This window comes from Melanerpes formicivorus, unplaced genomic scaffold (assembly GCF_026170545.1).
Source record: "Melanerpes formicivorus ecotype bairdi unplaced genomic scaffold, bMelFor1.0.p_v2 SCAF_8, whole genome shotgun sequence".
NCBI classification, from domain to species: Eukaryota; Metazoa; Chordata; class Aves; order Piciformes; family Picidae; genus Melanerpes; species Melanerpes formicivorus.
The window spans coordinates 6,525,370-6,551,989 of NW_027142360.1; the positions used below are offsets into that span (position 1 = coordinate 6,525,370).

Genomic DNA, 26,620 nt, shown 5'->3' on the forward strand with positions numbered 1-26,620 from the left:
CTGGTTTCACCAGAAACGGGGAGCCCACCTTACCTCTTGATATAACTTTTCTCTGTGGAAGACTGGGGTTTTCAGCAGATACATTATATGACTGCATATGTTTTCATGTGTCAGCATGGTGTGGCATGCTGCCTGTGATTTTAAGTGTACCTGTAAAAGGATGTAGATTTGAAATAATTTTAAGGGCTTAAGGCTAGCCTAATGGAGTCCCTGTCCCTGGAGGTATTCCAGAAAGGATTGGATGTGGCACTTGGAGCCACAGTTTAGTTGTCAGGAGGTGTTAGGTATCAGGTAATAGGTTGGACTTGATGACCTCTGAGGTCTTTTCCAACCTGGTTGATTCTGTGATTCTGTGATTGCAGTATCAATCCAACCCTCTCATAGAGTCTTGTAAGTAAAAGATGTATGGTACATCTGGCAATTATCATCAAAGCACCATTGCATATCTTCAGAAGCCTGACTGAAGGAGTTGCCACTTGGGTCAGCTTCCATCTTTACCTTGTTTAACAGAATCGTTTGTTAAGTACCTGTCATTGTCAAAGTCAAGCATATCCACTCAAAATCACAAATGCCTGCAGTTGCAAAAATGGCCAATTCACAGTACCTCCTTTCAAAATGTGATGGTAGTCTCCAGCTGATCAGCCAATCCCTGTTTCTCAAGTGGTTGCAGATATTCCAGCAAGAAATCTCCCAGAGAGCTGAAACACCAGGGAAAGCTGATGACTTCTGAAAAGACATAGACAAAATTATACTACTAAACTTTCTTTCAGCAGCATTCAAGCACTTTGTGAAGGTTGTGGTATGTGTGCCTCAAAGGAACAGAAGGCAAACTTTCTCCTTGAATGTATGTTGTTTGAGGCTTTCATACTGTTGCACAAACCCCACCTGCCACCAGCTCAGGGGAGAGGAATGTCTGTCCTGGGAGAAGCACATAGGAAGACTAGTAGAGAAATTAGACTATAAAATACAGTTCAAGAGAGTACCTTGTATGCTTAGCCCATGGGATCAGAGTTAGTCTGAAAGTAAATCTGGATTTTAAAGCTTTGCAAAATAAGGGGCAACAAGAATATGATTACTGCCTGCATACTATCACAGTGGGGAGTAAGGTATTAAAGTGAAGAATTATCAGTGCTGTACACAAAAAGAATATCAATGGTCTGTAAATACATGTTGCTGAAAATTAAAAAGTCTGTTCCTGAATCCAGTCATATTCTGGGAAAATCTGTTAAAAGCTGTTGGGGAGCATGCTACCCAACTTATTTTAAACTGAACCCTGGTAAATTAATGAATGGAGAAGGTGGATGTAAATTAAACACTGTGTTCATTAATCCCTGAGAATCCCATGAAAATATATTTTGCTCATTACACTGTGAATTTAGAATAGAATAGAATGGAATGGAATGGAATGGAATGGAATGGAATGGAATGGAATGGAATGGAATGGAATAGAATAGAATAGAATAGAATAGAATAGAATAGAATAGAATAGAATAGAATAGAATAGAATAGAATAGAATAGAATAGACCAGGTTGGAAGAGACCTTCAAGATCATCGCGTCCAACCTATCAACTAATCCAACACCACCTAATCAACTAAACCATGGCACCAAGCACCCCATCAAGTCTCCTCCTGAACACCTCCAATGATGGTGACTCTACCACCTCCCTGGGCAGCCCATTCCAATGGGCAATCACTCTTTCTGTATAGAACTTCTTCCTAACATCCAGCCTAAACCTCCTCTGGTGCAGCTTGAGACTGTGTCCTCTTGTTCTGGTGCTGACTGCCTGGGAGAAGAGACCAACATCTGCCTGTCTACAACCTCCCTTAAGGTAGTTGTAGACAGCAGTAAGGTCACCCCTGAGTCTCCTCCTCTCCAGGCTAGGCACCCCCAGCTCCCTCAGTCTCTCCTCACAGGGCTTGTGTTCCAAATCCTTCACCAACTTTGTTGCCCTTCTCTGGACTCGTTCCAGCAAGTCAACATCCTTCCTAAACTGAAAGGCCCAGAACTGGACACAGTACTCAAGCTGTGGCCTAACCAGTGCAGCATACAGGGAGAGAATCACCTCCCTACTCTTGTCAAGCCTAGATGAAAATGAGGAGCAGGATGCTATCAAGAATGATAAAGAAAGTTATTCTGAAGTTTCGGGGTGAATATTTTTTTGTTGTATATACCAAGACTGAGATCTGGATAACTTTTCAGTGATGATGAGTGCACATCCTCTTACAAGAGAGCTGTTAGCCATTGGAATGGGCTGCCCAGGGAGGTGGTGGAATCACTGTCCCTGGAGGTGTTCAAGAGGGGATTGGATGTGGCACTTGGTGCCATGGTTTAGTAATCATGAGGTCTTGGATGACAGGTTGGATTTAATGATCTTTGAGGTCTTTTCCAACCTTGTTGATTCTATGATTCTATAAGACTGTGGAGAAAGATTGTGTGGCAAAAAGATCTAGGTACCCACTCTCAGAATACCTGTGCCATAAGAACAGTCTACCTTTTAAAACTCAAGGTGCCCACTATCACTAGTCACTTTTGAAAACATTGGCTAATCTTTACATTCATCTCCGTTTACACAAGCAGCCAACCATCCATTTTACCCCGCACCATAATTTGACAGTTCTGTAGAAAGACTGTGAGCCAAATCTGAAATTCAAAGCCAGTTCAGCAGGTGGAAAGTCATTACTTTTCAATAACCCTGGATATTTTACTCATTTTTCTGAGAGGTAGGGCACACAACAGTATCTGTGTAGTAAATGAATATTGTCATGTGAAAAAAAATATACATTTTCTGCCTGAAAACTGTGTGTTAGAAATAATGTGCTTCCCAGTTAATGTTATTCTAGTTAATGATAGTTTCCTTTTTTTCTCCTAATTAACCTCTGCTTTTGGTGCCCATTGTATAGGTCCCCTAAGTTTTCCCATTCATAGGCTATTAGGCACTAATTCTCTGAACAGATTGGGCTACCAGAGCTCTGAAATAACTGCGAGATCTTTGTGAAGGCAAAACCAGCTTTAGACACAAAGATGGTAATAGCCTAGGCTGCAAGAGGATATCAGAAGCAAACACCTGTGGCCTTACCAACTTCTTCACCTACAGCTAAATTTAAAGTGGCTGTAGAGAAACGTGCATGGGGGCCTCAGAGAGTTCAAGGAGAAAGGGGATCCATCACTGATCTTTAGAATGAACCCTGAAAACAGTAGCAAAAAGAAGAGCTAGATATCACAATGTGATAACCTGGGTCAGTGAACTAACACACACACACAAAAGAAATGCCACATTAAAAAAGGTAAGGCACATGGGTTTGATGTACCCCACTGCTCCATAGATGGTTAGGAACCACCTTGTGGGAAGCTGTGGGAAAGAGGATTTCCTTAAGCTACTTTGCCCCTGAAAGAATGCACAGAGAACCATAACAAGAGTTGTTCTACCTTGCTGTGAAAACACACTCTGAGATGCCATCAGAAGAGCAGCAAGGCCTGTTCAATTCTTTGTTGATCACGTGCGATAAGGATTGCATAATATTTTCTGTTCTAACTGGGAGGACAGCATACAGAGAAAATAGAGTATCAGGAGGGAAAAAACAACATGTACTTAACGTTTTTATTTCATTTTAAATGCAATAATTTAGAATAACTCACAGGAAAAATCTGCAACAATGACAACAAAAGCCTCTGTTTAGGTTTAAAGTGTGTGATTAGCAATCTGGGTGTTAAAAGCATTTTAGACTCTTAATGGACCCATGGAAAGAACAACAAGCTATTAAAACACTGAATTGTTTAAATAGTGGTGTTCTGGTATCAGCTGTTCTGCATAGTGATGATGTCCAAATTAATGCTGGTTTATAAACAGAGGCTTGCTTTATGTGAATTAAAATGCATGGGGTTTAGCTGCAAAGTTAATACACCTCATAGTAATGCTGTAAATTCCCTAACTGCTCTGCTACACTATGGCCCAGTTACAAATTCCGTAACCTAAATCACGTCTTGGTGATTTAGGGAGTGTTTAAACTATGCATTAAATTAAATACATAGGAGTTAAAAAGGAAAAGTTAACCACAGGTGCAACCTAATTATTCAGCACAGAATTGATTTTGTACCAATATTGTGAACTTATATTTGTTTTCCTGTTTTCCACATGAGTGTTATTTTGTCTGGTTTATTAAATAGTCTGCATGTATCTGTTTCTGGAGAATGTAATTAATAATGGAGGTAATTAATAATTGAGATAATTAGCTGAATCCATTCAGAGATACCTTTCAGTGTATTGCCTTAAGAAAACCATATACACCTTCTTTCCTCACTGCAGTCTGCCTAATTGGTGTGTGATAAATTCATACAGTATTTTTGAATGAACTTTCAATTTGGGAGTAGTGAGACAGGCAGCTGTCTGCAGGCAGAATTTTCTCCTTTTTTTTTTTTGTATGATTGCAACTATGAAGCTACAGACTTTAGCCAGAATGTCTGAGATCATGAAAATTAGGCTAATACAATGAATGCAGTTGGTTTTGAGTGATTGTAGTATGCAATCCAACCTACTCACAAAAATCCATGAATAAGAATTTAATTTGAAATGGCAGGTGAAGCATTTGCTCAGCTTTGAACAGGGGATGATGAAGGTGCTTATGTGTATTGTCAGTCCTTCTAAGCTAGTGATATTCCAAAACTGGGGAAGGCAGACAGAAAGAAAGAAAGAAGGAAAGAAGGAAGGAAAGAGAGGGAAGGAAGGAAGGAAAGAGAGGGAAGGAAGGAAGGAAAGAGAGGGAAGGAAGGAAGGAAAGAGAGGGAAGGAAGGAAGGAAAGAGAGGGAAGGAAGGAAGGAAAGAGAGGGAAGGAAGGAAGGAAAGAGAGGGAAGGAAGGAAGGAAGGAAAGAGAGGGAAGGAAGGAAGGAAAGAGAGGGAAGGAAGGAAGGAAAGAGAGGGAAGGAAGGAAGGAAAGAGAGGGAAGGAAGGAAGGAAAGAGAGGGAAGGAAGGAAGGAAGGAAGGAAGGAAGGAAGGAAGGAAGGAAGGAAGGAAGGAAGGAAGGAAGGAAGGAAGGAAGGAAGGAAGGAAGGAAGGAGGGAGGGAGGGAGGGAGGGAGGGAGGGAGGGAGGAAGGAAGGAAGGAGGAAGGAAGGAAGGAAGGAAGGAAGGAAGGAAGGAAGGAAGGAAGGAAGGAAGGAGGGAGGGAGGGAGGGAGGGAGGGAGGAAGGAAGGAAGGAAGGAAGGAAGGAAGGAAGGAAGGAAGGAAGGAAGGAAGGAAGGAAGGAAGGAAGGAAGGAAGGAAGGAAGGAAGGAAGGAAGGAAGGAAGGAAGGAAGGAAGGAAGGAAGGAAGGAAGGAAGGAAGGAAGGAAGGAAGGAAGGAAGGAAGGAAGGAAGGAAGGAAGGAAGGAAGGAAGGAAGGAAGGAAGGAAGGAAGGAAGGAAGGAAGGAAGGAAGGAAGGAAGGAAGGAAGGAAGGAAGGAAGGAAGGAAGGAAGGAAGGAAGGAAGGAAGGAAGGAAGGAAGGAAGGAAGGAAGGAAGGAAGGAAGGAAGGAAGGAAGGAAGGAAGGAAGGAAGGAAGGAAGGAAGGAAGGAAGGAAGAATACAAAGAATCCACAAAGAAAAACCCTAATAATTTGGTAGAGGTTTGCTGCTATATGGCCTGAAACTAATGAGTTGTTGTTCTATACGATCAGCATCTATCCAGACTATCTTCAGAGGGATGTAGAAGCAAGCAGGGAAATAAGAAGATAAAAAAAGAGTGAGGAAAAAAAAAAGGCATCACAAGTTAAGTAGATCCTAACCAGCAATGGAATTCAAGAGGGTGCTTTCTAATGAGTACTGCATCTTACTCTTCAAAGACCAGTGATTATCTTACAGTGTTATTTCTCGAGTTTACTTTGATATTAAAACAGTTTGCAGTACACATCTATGTGTATATCTAGTTATTTATTTAATCTGTTTTTCTTTCCTCTTGAAGAATCATAAAATTCTAGGAAATTAGAAGTGTATTTGGGCTTCCCTTACACAAGAATGAGATGAGGAGAGATAGGGGGCAGAAAATTCCTCTTTCTTAGTGGTTTGGTTTGGTTTGCTTGGGGTTTGTTTGGGGTTTTTGGGGGGGAGGAGGGGGATATCTGTTTGAGTTTAGTTTTTTCATCTTATACAGAACCACAGGGTTAGGGCTTTTAAGAACTGGGTAGAGGATTTAGCAGCACAACATGTACAGCTAAGTGACAAGAGCCCTGTGCAAACGGCACATGCAAGCCCATGTGAGGTGAGCAGAACCGAAAAGAAAGTGCTAGGGCATTCTCTCCTACCTGTTGAAAACATGTTGCTCTACCCTGGAGTGCCTCAAAACACAAATGGGAATGTTAAGTCCATCTCTATGAAATATGGTTGATGATATCCAGCTGGCTAAGAATAACTACCCCAAGGTAAGCTATGAGGCAGCATGTGGCAAGAGCACTCTTGTAAGAAGTGGAGCTCACAAGCTGGATGTTCTGTATTGCTGCAGATAGCAGTGAGTGATGCATATCTGGGTACACATTCATGTGAAGCAGGTTTTATAATTTAGGGTGTTTTGATTCTTGCACCCATGAAACCAGGGATCAAGAAATTGAAGCAAAAGGGATGAATAAATAGTGCCTCTTCTGTTTGTTCTTCAGGAAAATAAAGGCAAGTTTGGAGTGCTTTCCTGTTAAACTTAATAACCTCATCCACACGCTCGTACAGATGTCAGTGACAGGCTCTGAAAAGCAACCTGCTCCAGAGACTGTCCCCCAGGAATGGATGATGCTGGATGCAGAGAAGTCCATAGCAAGAGCCACCATTTTGGGGTTCAACAAAAAGTCTGAATGCGTATGTATTACGTTCTCTGCTTGCCCTCATTTGGCTCGAGCTTCACTAACTCTCCTGTGAGCTTACATACTCTCCCTCCTCCTCTATAGAAGATGAGCTTGTGCCACATTAAAGGGATCACAGGATGAGCAGCAGTGCCATAAGCAATGAGCTACCCAAGAGAAAGAATACCAGGCAGACAGCTATTAGCAAGGAGCCATTAAGGAGAACAGTTCATGTCCTGTAATGAAAAATAAATCAAGAGCTAATTAAAGCATCCAGAAGGAAAGCATGGCACAAAATTAGGAAGCCTAATAGAAATCAGAGGCTATTATATGATGCTTTAATGGTGCATTATTAGTTCTCACACACTGCAGTGATCTTTCAGTGTTTGAGTTGTATGCTATCCAGCGAGTTAGTGTTTGTGTGCAGCAAAGACTATACATTGCAGACTGAATTTGCTGGCACTTGGCACTACATTAAAGAAAGGTTTTTCTTTGTTGAAATTACCCTATATTTTCTCCTGTACATCTTTTTTAATGTGTCTCTCTGATCATTTCTCTTTTCTGCCTCTCCCTTTTCCCCAATACAGCTATATCTAGTCCAGGTGGTGCAGACCTGCAACGTGGTCACTTTTGTGGAAAAATCATTTGACCAGTTCTCCAAACTTCACAGCCAACTCCAGAAGCAATTTCCATCACATGCCCTCCCAGAGTAAGACTCCATATCAGCTAATGCTTTTCTCCTGTTAAATGGTTCTGTCTGTGCACAGTTAAAAGTGTAAGAAAATGTATGGCAGACATATTTTTAGAAACACAGAGGCAGTGCAGATATTCTATCAAGCCTCCTATTCAGCCCCAAAAGAAACTGAGGCATGGAGCACTGTGACAGCCTTTTATCCATTCTATTGTTCCTATTTTAATGGGAGCAGAAGGGGGAAACGGCTTGGGCTTGACACACCTATCCCTCCTGAAATCAAAAAGGTAAGTGGCATTGACTTCATTGAAGGCATGATTTGGCCTTTAATAGTTTTTATGTTCTGCATGATGGTGATCAAAACTCCAAGCAAAATGCATTTCTCCAAGTGATGTAGGAACATTCACACTGAATCAGAGCAGAAAGAAGCCAGTCTCTGACACTGGCAGGCACGACCAAGCTTTTGAGAAAAAGTGCCCATGCTCCCTAGCAGGGAAATATGCTATAAGCTTTGGTACTGTCCTGGCCTCCAAAACTGAAACTTTGTGTCTGACATCATTCAGACTGATAGTGTATTTTCCAGTGATTCTGGCCAGTAGATCAAGAGGTGATTCTGCCACTTTACACCCTGGTGAGACCTCACCTGGACTACTGTGTCCAGCTCTGGGGCTCTCAACACAAGAGAAATATAGATAAGGTCTAGAGGAGAGCCACAGAAATGATCAGTGGGCTGGAGCAACTCTTCTACTAGGACAGGCTGAGAGAGTAGGGGGTGATCAGCCTAGAGAAGAGAATCACAGAATCAATAAGGTTGGAAAAGACCTCAAAGGTCATTGAGTCCAACCTGTCACCCAGGACCTCATGACTACTAAATTATGGCACCAAGTGCCACATCCAATCCCCTCTTGAACACCTCCAGGGATAGTGACTCCACCACTTCCCTGGGCAGCACATTCCAATGGCTAACAACTCTCTCTGTGAAGAACTTTCTCCTCACCTCAAGCCTAAACTTCCCCTGGCACAGCTTGAGACTGTGTCCTCTTGTTCTGGTGTTGATTGCCTGGGAGAAGAGACCAACCCCTTCCTGGCTACAACTTCCCTTCAGGTAGTTGTAGTCTCTGAGGAGACCTTATGGTGGCCTTCAAGAAAGCTTTGGAGGGACTACATGTAGCAATAGGACAAAAGACAATGGTTTTAAACTAGAGCAGTGTAGATTTACTTTGGACATTAGGAAGAAGATCTTTACTATGAGTGCAGTAAATATTGGAAAAGACTGCCCAGGGAGGTGATGGAGGCCACATTGCTGAAGACACTTAAGGTCAGGCTTGATGGGGCTCTGAGCAACTTGATCTAGCTGGAGATGTCTCTGTTTACTGCAGGGGTGTTGGACTAGACAACCTCTAGAGATCTCTTCCAACCAGTGAATTATATGATTCATTGAATGTTACTTTTTATGCATGTGCATGTGTATTTCTGCTTTTCCTATTCTGTACCTTATTTCTTCATCATTCCCTGGGACGGTGAGTCCTAGGGTTTGTTTCTGCTTTATGTAGAACAGTTTTGCCTTATATAATTATTGTCAATGCCTTCAGTCATACAAGTGGAGTTCTGTATTCTACAAATACATACATTATACTGCACATGCTATTGGGAACAAAATAGTCCTCTCTTAAACAGTCATTGACAAACAGAAAGTTGTTTGAGATTTGACCTGAAATAAATAGCGACAAACAGCATGGTTTTGGCTTAATGTCATCCATGAATTTCAGATCCAAATTTGATATCCCTCCATGCTTGAGAGGTATTCACTTAAATGGCTTGAAGTTAGATAATTTTAGAGACTCTTTCTCCTACCTGAGAGGATGTTAATTAACTCAGTTTTCACTCATTATGACTGGGTCACATGGACTTGGTTGCAGTATTTGGCAAAAATTTCACTGAACACTGGAAGTGCTTGAATTGTGCCTTTGATTTGGCAAAACAAAATGTTTAACAAGTAACTGTTTATGATTTTTATCCTGTGGTGAGCACATTGAAGGAAAACATATTTCTCCTTAGAAACTCATAGACATCTGAAACCTTGTAGTGAATATAAAAAATAATATTAAGCCTTTTTTTCCCCCCAGATAAATCTAACTTTAATAAAATCCCTCACAACATTTTTCACTGCAAAAGAGAATTCCAGAACTCACAGAGGGTTAAGCTACCTATACTGAGGCTGTCTAACACCTCCAGAGCTTTATTGTCATAATTCAGACACAGCAATAGCCTGTCACTATATGATCTTTCCCTAAGACTGTATTAAAGTAATTCATTTTATGATGTTTCTTTATATGCATGTTCTTTAATGCTAATGTTTTGGGTTTGTAGCAGAGCTCCATCAGTTTAAGGCTTTTCATGTATTCCAGATTTTATTCTAATAATAAAAACCTAATTATTTCTTTATAGGAAGTTATCACTGAAATTACCATACTGTATCAGACCATTAGTCTGTGTGTTACAATGCTCCTGTTCTGGCTGATGGCAGATGCTTCAAAGGAAGAAAAAAGCCTTGTTCCAAAGTGTACCCACAAGATCAGCTTGAAAATGTATGATTTTGAAGTAACATCTGATATTGCTAGAATAATTGGAGCTGCTAACAGAAAGGACTTGGTTACTGCTTTGCATTGATTCATGCAATTTTATATATTCCAGTCTCATTAGGAGGAATTAATGCCATATTACTCTGCTTTGTGTAAGTGCTAACTATTGGCTGTATCACAAGAAACTAATGGCAAAAGCTCAGAGTTCTCAGCATCTGAAATTTTGCTATTGTGAATATTGAGCCCATGTTTACCAGTCAAAGCACAGCTGCCCCAAGCAATCCCTTGCACTCTAGCACCTTTTCTCTTATCTGGTTTCAGATAGACTATTAATTCTGACTTTTCAGCCAACAAAGCATTTAAGTCACATCTTTTATACACAGAATGTTTTCCCAGCTAATAGGTAGGAAATGGAATTTGTAGGATGACTGTGCATGGCACACTTTTATATTTTTCTGATCTATTTAAGGTAGATGAGGAGCTCAAAATCAGCTTGGGAAGTCAGCCACACACACAAGTGTGTTCACAAGTGTAAACTGAGTTTCAGCCATGGACACACTTCAGCAAAAGCATGAAGACATTTTAAAGAAGTGATGGGTGCTGCCACAAGGTTCATATCATCTTTCAGTGCAGCAGAGTTATCAGTGCTGTCAATCAGCAGTTCCTCTGTCCTCTGTTTGGCTACTGTGCTTAGGATGCATTTTCTGAGAACCTACATTTTACAGTCAGAGTCTCCTCTTTGTATAATACAGTCTAATCAATTTAAAGCTGCTTCCAAACACATGCTCCCTACTGTCTCTGGAAATAAGTCCTTTTTGTGCCCCAGAGGAACTTGGAACATTCACAGGCTGTGTGTGCCACATGACCTGAGATCTAATTTTATCTGTGCAGCTCATCTGTGTCATGATCCTGGGTCACACCATTTAGGCAAAAGTAATCTAAAGGCCATACATGCATACAATATGCTGCTATCATCCTCTCCCCTTGCTGTTTTATTTGCAGGCTATGTTATACCACTGATGAGTTCTTCCTCACAGTATTGCACAGCTGCTTTTCAAAAGCCTGACCAAGTGTCTCTTTTCAGTGCATTGCACTGCTAGATGGCTCTTTAGACATTTCTTGGAAGCCTTCAGGCATCTCTTGAGCTCTAGTGGATAAACAAGGTTGTACCAGAAAAAGACCAAGTTTTGTAAATAAGACACAGCTAGCTATTTACAGTGGTAGTGTAACACAAAATGCAAACAGATCCAGATTTCTCCTTTCTGTATAACACAGATTGAAGAAGATAGACGATAATATTGGTTATGAATCCCAATATTAGCAATCCAGATCACAAAACCTCTTACAAGCAGTTTAGCACTGACAGCTTCTCTGACACTCCTTCAGTCTGATAGAGAAATAGTCCTTACCGGGGCGAGGTTCATAAAAATTGATTACATGTGCTGTTAAGAATCTGACCCTTTGATCCATCTAATGTGTTGCATCCCTAAAAGGAAAAGATTCTTCAAGCTTAAAAAAAAAACCAAAAAAAAGAGGTGAGGTTTTGGCATTTTCAATCACCAAAGCATTTGAAGATTGACACAAAGCCATTCTCTGCATGGATGGTCTATTTACTAAATTGAAATGAAGTTAATGCAAATTCAGGAAGAACATTACTGTGATTATTGTTATTGCTTTTGTTGGGATTGATTTTGTGATTGTGATGATTGTTTGTTTTCATATATCACTTTTATTAGCCTAGCATCTGAAATTACATATGGGATCAGGGACCTGCTCTGAAAACTTACATGCACTCTAAATAACTGAGGTAACACAGCAAGCGATGATGTAGTCATAAAACGCCACATCGCTGCTGTGAGGCTTTGATAGTCAATATTCTAAGGGCAAGGCTTGTACAGCGTGAGTGGGGGGCAGATTTCTGAGATCAGAGATCTGATTTACTGCACGCAGCAGAAAAACTGGAGAGGGTAGTGTTTTCCTGGGATCATAAAGGGTCAATTTTTACCAGTATACAGAAAAAAATAAAAAATTAAAAGAATCATAGAATTCAGCCACCTGAATATGAGCCAGCAGTGTGCCCAGGTGGCCAAGAAGGCCAATGGCATCCTGGCCTGCATCAGGAACAGTGTGGCCAGCAGGAGCAGGGAAGTCATTGTGCCCCTGTACTCTGCTTTGGTTAGGCCACACCTTGAGTCCTGTGTCCAGTTCTGGGCCCCTCAGTTTAAGAAGGACATTGAAACACTTGAACGTGTCCAGAGAAGGGCAACAAGGCTGGGGAGAGGCCTCGAACACAAGCCCTGTGAGGAGAGGCTGAGGGAGCTGGGATTGTTTAGCCTGGAGAAGAGGAGGCTCAGGGGTGACCTCATTGCCCTCTACCTGAAAGGTGGTTGTAGCCGGGAAGGGGTTGGCCTCTTCTCCCAGGCAACCAGCACCAGAACAAGGGGACACAGTCTCAAGCGCCACCAGGGGAGGTTTAGACTCGAGGTGAGGAGAAAGGTCTTCACCGAGTGAGTCATTCGTCATTGGAACGGGTTGCACAGGGAGGTGGTTGAGTCATCGACCCTGGAGGCGTTCAAGAGGAGATTGGACGTGGCACTTGGTGCCATGGTCTAGTCATGGGGTCTGTGTTGATAGGTTGGACTCGATGATCCTTGAGGTCCTTTCCAACCTAAGTTATACTGTGATACTGTGATACTGTGGCTTATGTTGTAAAGGACCTTAGAGATCATCTACTCTGACCTCCCTGCCATGAGGAGTCTTTTCCAACCTGGTCTAGTCTATTCTGTTCTGTTCTGCAACCAGTGCCTCAGCAGGAGGTGAGCTGTGCCAGGGGAGGTTTAGGCTGGATGTTAGAGGGAAGTTCTTCATAGAAGGAGAGATTGGCCATTGGAATGTGCTGCCCAGGGAGGTGGTGGAGTCCCTGTCCCTGGAGGTGTTTAAAAAAGGATTGGATGTGGCACTTGGAGCCATGGTTTAGTTGTCATGAGGTGTTAGGCATTAGGTGATATGTTGGACCTGATGATCTCTGAGGTCTTTTCCAACATGGTTGAATCTGTGAATATCTGTTCTGTTCTAACTCAACACAGCTGCTCAATGTCTCATCCAACCTAGCCTTGAACACCCCCAGGGAGGAGGCATCTAAAACCTCCCTGGGCAACCTATTCCAGAGTCCCACCACCTTTGTACTGAAGACCTTCTTCCTGAGATCCAATCTTAACCTACTCTCCCTCACCTTAACACCAATGTGCCTTTTAAGATGTTTGTTTGGGGAGGTGGGGTTTGGGGGTTTTATTGTGTTGTTCTGTTGTGTTTTGTTGTGTGTTGTTTGGTTTGGGTTGGTTGGTTGTTTTTTTGTGGGGGAGGGGAGGGTGTTAATTACTTAGTCAGAAAAAGGGGTACAGTATGAAAAATAATATCAGCAAATGATTAGAAGAACTGGAGTCAGAGGGTAAACAATCCTCTGAACACTGTGCAAGAAAAAAACTCTTAGAAAGTGTTACATTCCTTCTGTTCAGTAGAACTGGACACACTTTCAGCAAATACAGTACAAGGGTTATTTTCACAAATATTCTTCTTTTGCAGGTTTCCCCACTCCTGGCATTTACCTTATACAGACCTTGAACATAAAAGGGTGAAGGATTTGAACCTCTATCTGAAGCAGCTATTAAGTGGATCCAGGAAACTGGCTAAAGTGAGCACCTCCAGTATTAATTTTATTGGCATATGACTGTCAGTAGCCTTGTCCTAAAAGAGTCAAGAACCTTTCCATGGCCTCATTTGGAAAAACAAAATAATTAAATTATATAAATGACATTTTCTGATGCAGACATTTTGTAATGGAGACATTGTAACATTCTTTAGAATAGAATAGAATAGAATAGAATAGAATAGAATAGAATAGAATAGAATAGAATAGAATAGAATAGAATAGAATAGAATAGAATAGAATAGAATAGAATAGAATAGAATAGAATGGACCAGGTTGGAAAAGAGCTTTGAGATCATCGCGTCCAACCTATCACCCAACACCATCTAATCAACTAAACCATGGCACCAAGAGCCCCATCAAGTCTCTTCCTAAACACCTCCAGTGATGGTGACTCCACCACCTCCCTGGGCAGCACATTCCAATGGCCAATCACCCTTTCTGTAAAGAATTTCTTCCTAACATCCAGCCTAAACCTCCCCTGGCACAGCTCAAGACTGTGTCCTCTTGTTCTGGTGCTGGTTGCTTGGGAGAAGAGACCAACCCCCACCTGTCTACAACCTCCCTTCAGGTAGTTGTAGACAGCAGTAAGGTCTCTCCTGAGCCTCCTCTTCTGCAGGCTAAACAACCCCAGCTCCCTCAGCCTCTCCTTACAGGGCTGTGCTCCAAACCCCTCCCCAGCTTTGTTGCCCTTCTCTGGACACCTACCAGCAGCTCAACATCTTTCCTAAACTGGGGGGCCCAGAACTGGACACAGGGCTCAAGGTGTGGCCTAACCAGTGCTGAGTACAGGGCACAATGACTTCCCTGCTCCTGCTGGCCACACTGTTCCTGATCCAGGCCAGGATGCCACTGGCTTTCTTGGCTGCCTGTGCACACTGCAGGCTCATGTTCAGCCTACTATCAACCAGTCCCCCCAGGTCCCTCTCTGCCTGGCTGCTCTCCAGCCACTCTGACTGCAGCCTGTATCACCACATGGGGTTGTTGTGGCCAATGTGATTAAGATAAAGAAAACAGTGACTGAAAAATAATTTATTAGAGGATAATAAATAGTTTTTAATAGGTTCTAATAGTTTATTAGGAGGGCATTTAAAAAAAAAAACAGTTCCTCCAAAAGCAGTGATTCCCTGAACTTTTGACAGTAAAGAGCAGGTTCTGGGGAATGTAGTGTCTAAAAAAAAGGAGTAACTTCTAAAGTACAGAAAAGTCAGGTTTTGACAGTTTTTATATGAAAAAAATCCATCCTCTCAGCCCAGAAATACCCTTCGTGGCCAAATTTAGTTGACATGGGGAAGAAATTGTTTTGCAACATAAGAAAAAGAGCAGAAAGCTTCAATATTATCAAAATGTTCATTGTGTCCATCAACACTGGGGTTTTCTCATTTTTTATTCATTATTATTTTCTGAGATTTTATATTCTCCTGTTTTAAAATGGAAAAATAAAATGGCCCAGGAAATGCTTTTATGCACCTCAGCATCATAAAAGCCAGGGCCAAGAGCTACTAACAGGCCTCATGCACCCAGGAGGATGTGAAATACACATCGAAGTGCTGGGTTCTACACATTGGCCACAACAAGAAGGAAGAAGTTCTTCACAGAAAGAGTGACTGGCCATTGGAATGTGCTGCCCCTAGGGGTGGTGGAGTCACCATCACTGGAGGTGGTTAGGAAGAGACTGGGTGGGGTGCTTGGTGCCATGGTTTAGTTGATTAGATGGTATTGGGTGATAGGTTGGACTGAATGATCTCAAAGGACTTTTCCAACCTGGTTAGTTCTGTTCTATTCTAAATCATTACGCTGCATCACTTCACAAAATCACAGAGTCACCAACTGGTTTGGGTTGGAAAGGACCTTCCAAGGTCATCTAGTCCAACCTCCCTGCAGTCATCAGGGGCATCTGCAACTAAAGCAGGTTGATCTGGGGGAGCTTTTCCTTCTCAGCTGCCATGTCCCCCACTGTTCTTCCACAACACGGGGTTGTGTACTTCATAATTGAATAGTCAATGATCGATAGTGACACCAGAGTCTGAGAGAAAGGACCATCGTACAGCAAGCAGCCATCAGGCACAAAATAAGTTTGGGCCAGGTGGGCCACGTTGTATCCCATGACCTCAGGGCCACAGCACAAACTGGGACTGGTTTGGTTTAACACTGTAGATAGTTTAAGATGCTAAAAGAGAGTGTGACAGGCTGTTTGTTCTGCAAATTTTCAAACATCTTTCAGGAGGTAAAAAAATGTTTGATGCCTAAATATATAGCTTTGCCAGCTTAACAGTGCAATGGAGATTAGAAGGGGAATTGTCCATATGTAAAACAAACAGGACTGGTCTTATGAATATAAATTCTGTGCCCTGACTTGAAATGGAGAAGATTTTCAAACAGGATAGAAAATACCTGTCTCAAAGAGTCACATATAACTTGGTATGGACAGGTGAATTGGGTGCTTGGCTTCCCTGACTAACTTTGTCAAACTGCACAACTTGGAGTTAATTGTTGTACAATTTCTGTCACTCATGTTAAGGTCATGGGTTTATTTTACATTGATAACTTTCAGTCACAGCTGAGGAAAAACTAATATAAGCCACTGACCTAGAAATGAAGAGCTCTCTATCTTCTGCTCTGCTCTGGGCTTCTGTGATGTACATGGATTTTCAATTTGGGCCAAGCACTGCTGTGTAGAATCCTAATCTATGGTCAAAAAATTAGACTGCTTAAAGCCCTGAGATAGCAATAAAAGCATTTCTTGGTCACATACAGAAGGTCTTTTCTCCCTCCTGCTCCACTCTCTGTCACTGGGCTAGTATCAGCCAAAGCCTATCACTTGCAATGACCTTTCCTCCTATTTTTATGGTCCTGCAGCCCACAGGGATCATAGTACTGGTTGAGTCCCCCCAGTGTGTTGCTGCTGGGACACCGGGACACAACCACAAACAGGGAATTCAGAAGGGAACTGTGGACAGATCTGCTTGGGGACATGTCATGACATGGCTGTGAACTAGCCCAGTGGAGCTATCCAGACATGCTGGACTATGAAAACCATTCCAGTCTGGTACAACCTGCAGTGCTGAATCGTGAAGACAAGAAAACCATGAGGGTGGTTGAGTTGCCATTCCTGGCATTCAATACCTGGAGGTATTGAAAAGACCTAGATGTGTAGATGCGGTGCTTAGAGACATGGTTTAGTGGTGGATTAGGCTGTGCTAACAGTTGGACTTGATCTTAAAGGTATTTTCCAACCTAAATGATGCTGTGAAAACAATTTTGAGCCTGAGGGCTGCACAGCTACTGGTGTGTTGGACGTGGAAGGCATGATAACAAACAGTGTAATGAGTAGATTGTTTCCACATGTAAAGTACTGTTGCATGCAGGAAATCATCTTAGTCACCACCATGTAGCTAACCTATTCTAGATGATAACCTTTGAAGTTATTGATACTCTATAAGCACTGAATCATTATTTTTACTTCACTATGCTTCTCCTGCTGGGAGATGTGAGAAATTTAGAGAATACTGAGGTGTTCTGACCCACTTAGAACAAGGACACCAGTTGGTGAGTGATTTTCTTTGTATTCCCATCCAAAGGCTTGTTTTGTTCTTTTCTTTTCTTGGTATGGCTCATTTAAAAGTGTCATGGTGTCATCTTGGTTTTGCTCTAAGCAGAAAGCCAAGCTAGGAGGCTTTCTTGATAAAAAATAAATACAATTATTTTGTCTTCCTGTGTGCCTTGGACAACTCTGCGGTCAAACTTGTCCTTTTTCTCACATTGCTACAGAGCCAGACTAAAACCATTAAGCAAGTTGTCTGTTCTCAAGCATTACCAAGCTGTCATTCCTATGAAACAGTAAAACTGTGTAGGAATAAATAATTAATTCAGAGCCTGGTGAAGAAAACTTGTAAAAGCACATGCCTGGAGTACAGGGTTTCCTTTACTTTCTTGCCACAGTCATTTCTTCCTACTGAATTGCGCCCAGATGGTATTGTAGCCACGTGCTAGCTCTACAGTAAAATGGATTATTGTCCATCAGTAAAATGGCCTATTCTCTGAGATGGAGTAAAGAGATTTTATTTCATTATAAAATACCCCAGCTATCACTGTAAACATATTACCCTGATTGACTAGACACCATTTTCAGCTCTGAAAAGTTTAGTCCAGCCCACACAGGACTGACTACACACTTGGTCCTACCAATTAAGTAATTGAAAATCCTAGAAAGAAAGAAAGAATTGGATTATATCCAAATTCCTTCCTTAGTCATGCCTCTAGTGCATGGTTTTCAGTCCAGACTATGTTCTGATTATGAAAATTCCGTTATAATTAAGAGTAGCTCAGAATGTCACTGACCTTTTCTACTGAAGGGTTTGAGCAAAGGAGACCTGGAAAATAGCTGCCTTCATATGTGCACTGTAGTTCGAATAGAAGTAAAGGTTTCTTTAAACCTTGCTTAATAGATACTTCAAGCCACCTTCCCTCTCTCTGAATGTTAGTATCAGATCAAATAAATGCAGAAACATCAGCTGATGGAGATGTTTGCTGTTGGGTGACTTTCAGGGCTTAAATGTGCTTGTGTCCATCCCTATTGAAAGCAGTTTTTAAAGTCTGGTTCACTTTAAGCATAAGCCTCTTTCACTGACTTCCTCTTAGACATTCATTGAAGTGCTGCCTAGAATAGCAGTGCTTTTCCTAAATTCAGGTTAACACTTGCTTAAGAAATAACTACACCATCAGACTGTAAACATGAGCAACAACCTATATTCATTACATCCATCACTAAAATGCAGACCGTGACTCACTTTCATTGTTACATTGAATCATCTAGGACAGAATCAAAACCAAGCTTCAGCACTCTTCCCCAGCCAGTGGCAATCTATGTGATCACACCATAAAAGTATTTAGTTCTGTGCCAATTCATAGAATTCATACATTCATAGAATGGGTTAGGTTAAAAGGCACCTTGAAGATTTTCTAGTTCAAACCCCCTGCCATGGGCAGGGACACCTTCCACTAGCCAAGGCTGCTCAAGGACTCATTCAGCCGGCCTTGAACATCTCTAGGGAGGGGGCATTCACGACCTCCCTGGACATCCTGTTCCAGTGTCTCCCCACCCTCACTGTAAAGAAATTCTTTCTAATATCCAGTCTAAATCTACCCTCCTCGAGCTTAAAGCCATTTCCCCCTTGTCCTGTCACAACAAGCCCTCATAAAAAATCCCTTCCTGGCTCTCTTGTAGGCCCCTTCCAGGTGCTGGAAGGCTGATATGAGGTCTGCATGAAGCTGCCTTTCTCCAGGCTCTAATTCTTGCAGCCTGTCACCATAGGGGAGGTTCTCCAGCTCTCTGTTCATTTTTGTGACACTTCTCTGGATGTTCTCCAGCAGTTCCATATCTCTCTTAGGCTGGGGCACAGTTGCAACATTGCTGGCTGGGTCATCAGCTATGTTGCCTGGGTCTTCCCAATCAGCAAGGCAACATACTCAACAGTAGTGTTTAGAATCCTGGAGTTTTGATTCACCGAAAGGCAAACTAGCCAACTGATGCCACCAATAAGGGGTGAAGCATCAAGAAAAACTAAATTGAACATTGGTCTTAGGAGGGTGTACAAATATAGACATTACGATACAAAGAATTTAGGGTCAAAGATTAGCATAGTGCAAGCAGGTAAACAAACAGTGGGTGTAACAGCTAGGGATAGGTTCTGCAAACAGTGCTATGGTGACTTATAGGCTGTGTGAAAGAGCTTTAAAGGGCATGTATATGGGAATTATTGTAAATTCATTCATTTTCATAGAGTGCAAACCAGGAACACAGTGCTGTTCTGGAGAGACTAATGTTTTACACTCTGAATGTAATCAAGTTTGATAAGGTTCCCATATTTCATTTGTGTTTTATTCACTGGTACTACTTAGGCATTGCAGAGATGAAAAAATAGTTTCTAAGTGCCCATATGGAGGTACATAAAGTGGAGGTACAAAGTGCACACGAGGTATGTGGGTCCCTTAAACTCCCACCACTCCTGTACTCCTGCAGCAAGGCATCCAGCAGAGCCAAAATGGGGAAGGTTCAAAGTCTTCTCTTTTCTGCTTTCCTTCCCTGAAGATATAACAGCTACAAGGTCATCTTTTTCTGGTTTCTTTCTTTCTTGATAATTCTCCATCCTGTTAAAGTATAAGAGATGCATGGGTGTTCTGTGACCTCAAATCTACCCTAACGCAGCTGAAAAGAAAGCTGAAAGCAGAGGGGAGGCTGCCTTTCTTTCTAACAAAATTAAATCTGGCTTGAAATCTGGCTGTGTTTTACTAACAGCAAACTGCTTTTCTACTTAGTCTCTGATTGAGAGCAGTAGACAAATTCTACCACGCTATAGTGGTGCAGAGGTATGCTAGCTCCCCTGGTGCCACTGACATTGTTTATTTCAGTTATATCCTAGTGTAAGCAAAGGAGGAATTTGTCCCTTTTTGGCTGAAAAAAGGTTATGTGTGAGTTCTAGCCAGACCATCACTGAGGCACCTTGGCATCACTGATGCCTACCAGGCTTCTTCCCAATAGGCCAATGTTACTGAGTGACCTGAAAAACCCCCACCAGCATTACCTATTAAAGATGACTGTCTTATTAAGTAAAAAGGGTTAGACAAATGACAGAAAGCTTGCCTAAAAACCCTTAAATTGCCAGTATGTTAGGGAATTTATGTTTACTGATTATCTTTTTACTGCAGGCAATAATTCCAGGGGAAAAAAGAGTAGGTGAGTGCTTGTGATCATCCTCAGTGCCTGCCTATCTGCCAGAACTCTCACATGGTCTCCAAGATTCCCACCAATAATCACAACTTCATAACAAGAACTGCTAGTTTAGAAGTGGACTCTATCCACCTTAATACAGTCTGCTTTTAACCAAACACATGTTCAGAGCTCTGATATGCCTGTTTCTGTTTATGAGTGTAATTAGGTACATGCTTCACTCTAAGTATATGCTTCAGTCCCATTCACTGTGGTCCAAGTGATCGAAATTCTGTTGGCTTAGGCACCATCTGAAGTTCACCTGACAAACAGGTGGACAATTTGCTGGTAGAAATCTAAACAGTTCCTCCAGCAGACAGATTAATACAGTTCAGGGAGAAATTGCTGTCTTATGAATCACAACGTACAAAAGGCTGATTGTCACAAACACACAGGAGGTCTCCCCAGCTGCTTTTGAAGCACTCTAGCCTGAACAGACTGCTGCAGGTACCTCTGCAGCATGGCCTAGTCAGTAATGTTTTCGCCTTCCATTTGCCCATATTAGCCTTGCTGCTTCCCCATGTTTCAGTGCTTGTTGAATGCAGTGAACACACAGACAAGGTAAAGCTTTGAAATCAGTGCTGGGGCACCAGCAGCATATGATGCATGATGCATACATCCGCATGAATTACACTGTTGTATTTAAACCAGGTATCCTTTGTGTGTGTTTGTTGTGTCCTTTAGTCATGAGAATTTGAAACTATCACCTAAAAACAATCTTTGCACCTGCTGTTTGCAAACTCTTCAGTCCATATACCCTCATATACTGCTGAAAGACTAAGCAGAGAGGAAGCAGAACACCAGGCAGAACTTTTTAGTTCTCTTTCAAGTCAGTTAGTGCATCCTTCTTTCCACCTCCTGCCTGCTTGTCTAGGATCTTTAAACTTGAAGGACTACTTAAGTTCCTCCGCTTATTTTCATGCTGTCAAATAATGGCTGAGCTACCAAAAGTATACTTCTTCAGCCCTTGAGATTTGCTACACTTGGGACTTATGCTGAGAGAGCAAATGGAGATCCCACAGGGAAGAACTCAGCCGCTTAAAGCTACTGGAAGCTGAAGCAGGTGCATAGGCTTTCCCCTGTAAGATACCTTCACAAGATCAGGGAATAATTAGTCATGATCAGAACAGATGTGTATATTGATGGTTCACAGCTAAGAACTTAAGGATTTGTCATTCAGTTCAGAGGAAACAATTCTGTTGGTTTATTTTTTTCCTGATTTTTTTTTAAGAAAAAACATGAGTGTGGGAGGAAAAACTCCAAACTGCAGAATGAACTTTGTCTCCGTGCTGAAGATGCACATCCTGCTCCTCTGTCTGCTGTAACAGCATACTCACTCCTCAATAGCTACATTTGTCACTAAACTCTTCCTTTCCCTTCCTTTTTTTGCCTCACACAAATCACACCACAACTTGTCAAACTGAAACGAGACAAAATCTGGTTGAAGTACATCTTACAGATAAAAGACACATTATTTTCCATGGCCTGGAAAGATTTAAAAAGAAGAAAGAGGGAAAAAAAAAAACAACCCAACAAGCAGGAAACCAACAATGGTGACATTTTAATGCTAGAATTTCAAAAGTCTCTTGTTCTACCCGTTAATTTACGCTGTCAGACCAAGTAACGTCAGTATGACTGTAACAATTCCAACCATCTTCAAGAGCAGCCATTCTGAAACACAGCTTTGTGAAGACAAAAAAAAGAGAGAGAGGGAGAGAGGGGGAAAAAAAAAGCCAATAAAATGCAATTACTGTCCACCTTTGATTCAGAATTGTAAGAGTCTGTTTCAGAATTCTCAGGTTTTATTGCCTTGCACAATATTGAAATCTGGGGATTTAGTTTATTGGTTTAATTCTCTTCAGCTGAACATAACAACCTGTTATATACCTTCACTAGAGCAGTACAGGTCAGTACATAAAAATGAAAGTTACAGTGCAGTATGCAAGGTGGATTAGCCTCTTAAACAGGGTAACAAAATACGATCAGCCCTTTCATTGCCCATTGGTTTCTGGTAGGAGTTAGATCTGTACAGAGCTTGTCGGTGTGGCTGCCCATTAAGCCACCATGTGAGGGAGGTGTGCACAATATCTAAACCTTAGGCAGTCACACATTAGGTCAGATGCTTGGGATTGTTCCTGAGCCAAAGACAAATTTTCATGCTGACTACACAATATAAAGATGCTCTCCTGCATTTGTTTCACAGATGGGCTGCTCTATAAAAGTAGTTGCAGCTCCTAATGCATATCTCAAAAATGCTGGAGATCAAGCAAGAATGGCCCATGTGGCACATTGCTCTTTGGAAGTGTGTGGATAGAAAGAGGCTGTGTAGGCACCAGTGTATCCCTGAGCCAGTCGTAAGGGCCACCATTCTCTTCCCAGTGTCCATCTCAAACTAATTTCCTGTGGTCCTTGCCCACAATCAGAAGGGAAAAGCTCCTCTTTTTCATTAACTCAAATACACATATTAGAAACCTACCAGCAATCAGCTCTGAGAGGAGTCATTTAAGGAATAGAGCACAAGATATGACATTCCTTTAAAATAGGATTTTTTTTCTTTCAGAATGAGCTTGTACTCAGCTTCTTCCTGAATGGGTACAAAAATACCTCAGCAAGAGATTCATCATCTGTGACCTTAGGTATGTGACTTACCAATCTTGCCTAATTTCTAAGAAGACTTCTTTAATAACATGAAATATAATAGTACAAAGATGAGTATAACACATTCTACACTGTCCCACACCACATCCTGGTCTCCAAACTGGTGAAACATGGGTTTGATGGGTGGACCACTAGATGGATAAGGAACTGGCTTGATGGCCACACCCAAAGAGTGGCTGTCAATGGCTCCATGTCCCAGTGGAGGCCAGTGACAAGCGGAGTCCCTCAGGGATCAGTCCTGGGACCTGTCTTATTCAACATCTTTGTCAGTGACATGGACAGTGGCATTGAGTGCACCCTCAGCAAGTTTGCTGATGACACCAAGCTGTGTGGTGCAGCAGACACGCTGGAGGGAAGGGAGGCCATCCAGAGGGACCTGGACAGGCTGGAGAGGTGGGCACAAGCCAACCTCATGAGGTTCAACAAGAGCAAGTGCAGGGTCCTGCATCTGGGTCGAGGCAATCCTAGGCACAAGTATAAAATGGGCAGTGACTGGCTGGAAAGCAGCCCTGAGGAGAGAGACTTGGGGGTGCTGGTGGACAAGAAGCTCAACATGAGCTCTCAATGTGCACTTGCAGCCCGCAAAGCCAATCAGATCTTGGGCTGCATCAAGAGAAGTGTGGCCAGCAGGTCAAGGGTGGTGATTCTCCCCCTCTACTCAGCTCTGGTGAGACCCCACCTGGAGTACTGCGTCCTGTTCTGGAGCCCCTATTATGAGAGGGATATGGACATGCTGAAAGGTGTCCAGAGAAGGGCCAGGAGGATGAGCAGAGGGCTGGAGCACCTCTCCTATGAGGACAGACTGAAAGAGTTGGGGCTGTTCAGTCTGCAGAAGAGAAGGCTCCAAGGTGACCTAATTGTGGCCTTCCAGTATCTGAAGGGGGCCTACAAGAAGGCTGGGGAGGGACTTCTCAGGATCTCAGGTAGTGATAGGACTAGGGGAAATGGAATGAAGCTGGAGGTGGGGAGATTCAGACTGGATGTGAGGAGGAGGTTCTTCACCATGAGAGTGGTGAAGCCCTGGAATGGGTTGTCCAGGGAGGTGGTTGAGGCCCCATCCCTGGAGGTGTTTAAACCCAGGCTGGATGAGGCTCTGGCCAGCCTGATCTAGCATGGGGTGTTCCTACCGATGGCAAGTGGGTTGGAACTAGCTGATCCTTGTGGTCCCTTCCAACCCTGATTGATTCTATGATTCTATGATTTAGGTGGGGGGGTGTTTGTTTGCTTGCTTGCCTGCTTGGTTTGTTTGTTTGGGGGTTTGTTTTGGTTTTGTTGGTTTTGTTTGTTTGCTTTTTGGATTTGTTTTTTTATTTTATTAGGAAGATACCAACAAGTAATTCCTGATTTCTCAAGGTCTCTGAAAATGTGATAGTAATGTCACTTGTAGTTCTGGGGGGGTTGTCACTTTGATATATTCTCCTCAGCTTTGTTTTAATTTATTTTTAAATAAACATAACCATATGCAACCTAAAATTTTATTTACATAAGCAGTGGGAGGGTTCTGGTATTACAAAACAAAATCTTCAGCGAAGAATCTGGAAGAAAATATCTGAGTCATGACAATGCACGATATGTGCTTGGACAAGGGAAGAAACCTGATGGAGCAGGTCCAGAGGATGGCCATAAAAATGGTCAGGGGGTTAGAGCACCTCTGCTATGAGCACAGGCTGGGGGTGTTCAGCCTGAATAAGAGGAGACACCGGGGAGACCTAATAGCAGCCTTACAGTACCTGAAGGGGGCCTGCAAGAAGGATGGAGAGAGACTGCAAAAGCCTGCAGTGACAGGATGAGGGGCAATGGCTTCAAATGAGAGAAGAGCAGATTTAGACTGGATGTTAAGAACAAGTTCTTTACCATGAGGGTATTGTCAGACTGGAATAGGTTGCTCAGGGAGGTGGTTGGAGTCCCATCCCTGGAGACATTCAAGGTGAGGCTTCACAGGTCTCTGGGCAGCCTGATCTAGTTGAAGATAGAATAAACCAGGTTGGAAGGGACCTTCAAGATCATTGTGTCCAACCTATCATGCCCCTGCTGACTGCAGAAGGGGTTGGACCAGATGACCTTTGGAGGTCCCTTCCAATCCCAACCATTCTGTGACAGTTAGGGACAAGTTCTAAAATCATTCTCTTAATGAGTGGTGCAGGTAAATAACAGAACATTATGTTAATGTCATAGCATGCATTTTTAATGTTAATTACCTTCTTACTAAATGAGATCCTGCATTGTTCCTCTAGCCTGTCTAAATACTTAACCAGTTTCCCTCATCTGTCCAGAACCTAATTCAATCTAATCTCTGGCATTACAGCACTAAGACCCAAAGCATAAAACAAAAAATGTCAACAGTGAACATTCATTGTCTTCCACAGCACTGAACATAATCTTCCACAGTCAGTTTTTAGGCAAAACAAAAGCTCATAAAGAAGCTTGCAGCTGCATTCTCACCACAACAGTTCAGCTGGCTGTTATGTGCTGCAAGTGGTAGGAGAGTTTCCAAGATCACCAGTTATCCACATTTCAGAATGGAGTGCAAGTATGTCTGCATATTTAGTTTGCATGTCCATTAAGTTAATTTAATCTCTCTGCAGACAAAGGCTTCATTTTCTCTTTTGCTGGCACCATTTTTTTTCTAATCCATCAGAACAAAATTAATCCCATTCTGACTTCTCAGCCTTTGGAAGATTCCCCCTGTGTAGAGCTTATTTGATTAGGACATGTCATTATCATATTAAAGCCATTATGACTATTGGAAATCACTAATGGTTGTTATAACTTTTAGAAAAGAGCAAGGAGGTAATGCAAAGATGTCCTAGGTGTTAGGAGTATACAAGGCTAAGTCTTGTCACAGAAAATCCAAACCAGAGTGCAAATACAACATGCAGTCTGGGTCTGTAGGCTGCCTCTCTCTGTAGACTCTTTCACCAGAGATGTAAACAGGTGAGAGTGTGCATTTTGACACCCCACTAATATTTAGTTGTCTAATTATTACAGAGAATCTGGGTGTAAAAGCCTTATGCAAATACATGAACTCTGTCTGTAATAAAGTTGGGAAGTAATTTACAGCCTCGTAATTCCTACAGTGGTGTCCCAAGCCAATGTAGTCTGAAGAATAAGACCTTTATGTTTTGTTATTAATGACATCAAAACCAGAGAGGAGAATAAAGAAACAGAGGTGAGAAGGTGTTCAGTGGATGTTTGATAAAAGCTGCATGACAGGTAAACCAATCTACATGTTCACTATACAGATAGTGGAAGTGCAGGTCACGAGCTGACCAGAGGTCATTAATGTCTCTGGCCCCAAGCAGTACAGTTACAGAGGGATTATTTTTTTCCTACTCAGGAGCTCTAACTTTCAAAGTTTGGAGAGCTCAGTTCCAGACTGAGGGCAGCCTATTTTTAACACAGGAAGGAAAA

At 42.3% G+C, this 26,620-nt stretch overlaps 1 protein-coding gene across 3 annotated transcripts in view; it reads left to right on the top strand.

The window, feature by feature from the left end:
* PIK3C2G (phosphatidylinositol-4-phosphate 3-kinase catalytic subunit type 2 gamma) overlaps positions 1-26,620 on the top strand; it is a 240,616-nt gene that overhangs the window by 176,156 nt on the left and 37,840 nt on the right. The window contains exons 27-30 of one of the 3 annotated variants that reach the window (XM_068141892.1): positions 6,627-6,819; positions 7,391-7,512; positions 13,659-13,767; positions 23,112-23,187. In XM_068141892.1, the coding sequence (XP_067997993.1) occupies positions 6,627-6,819; positions 7,391-7,512; positions 13,659-13,767; positions 23,112-23,187 (500 nt within the window). Of the gene's footprint in view, positions 1-6,626; positions 6,820-7,390; positions 7,513-13,658; positions 13,768-23,111; positions 23,188-26,620 lie in introns of those variants that run through there. The other 2 variants (XM_068141893.1, XM_068141894.1) reach the window with 2 other exon arrangements.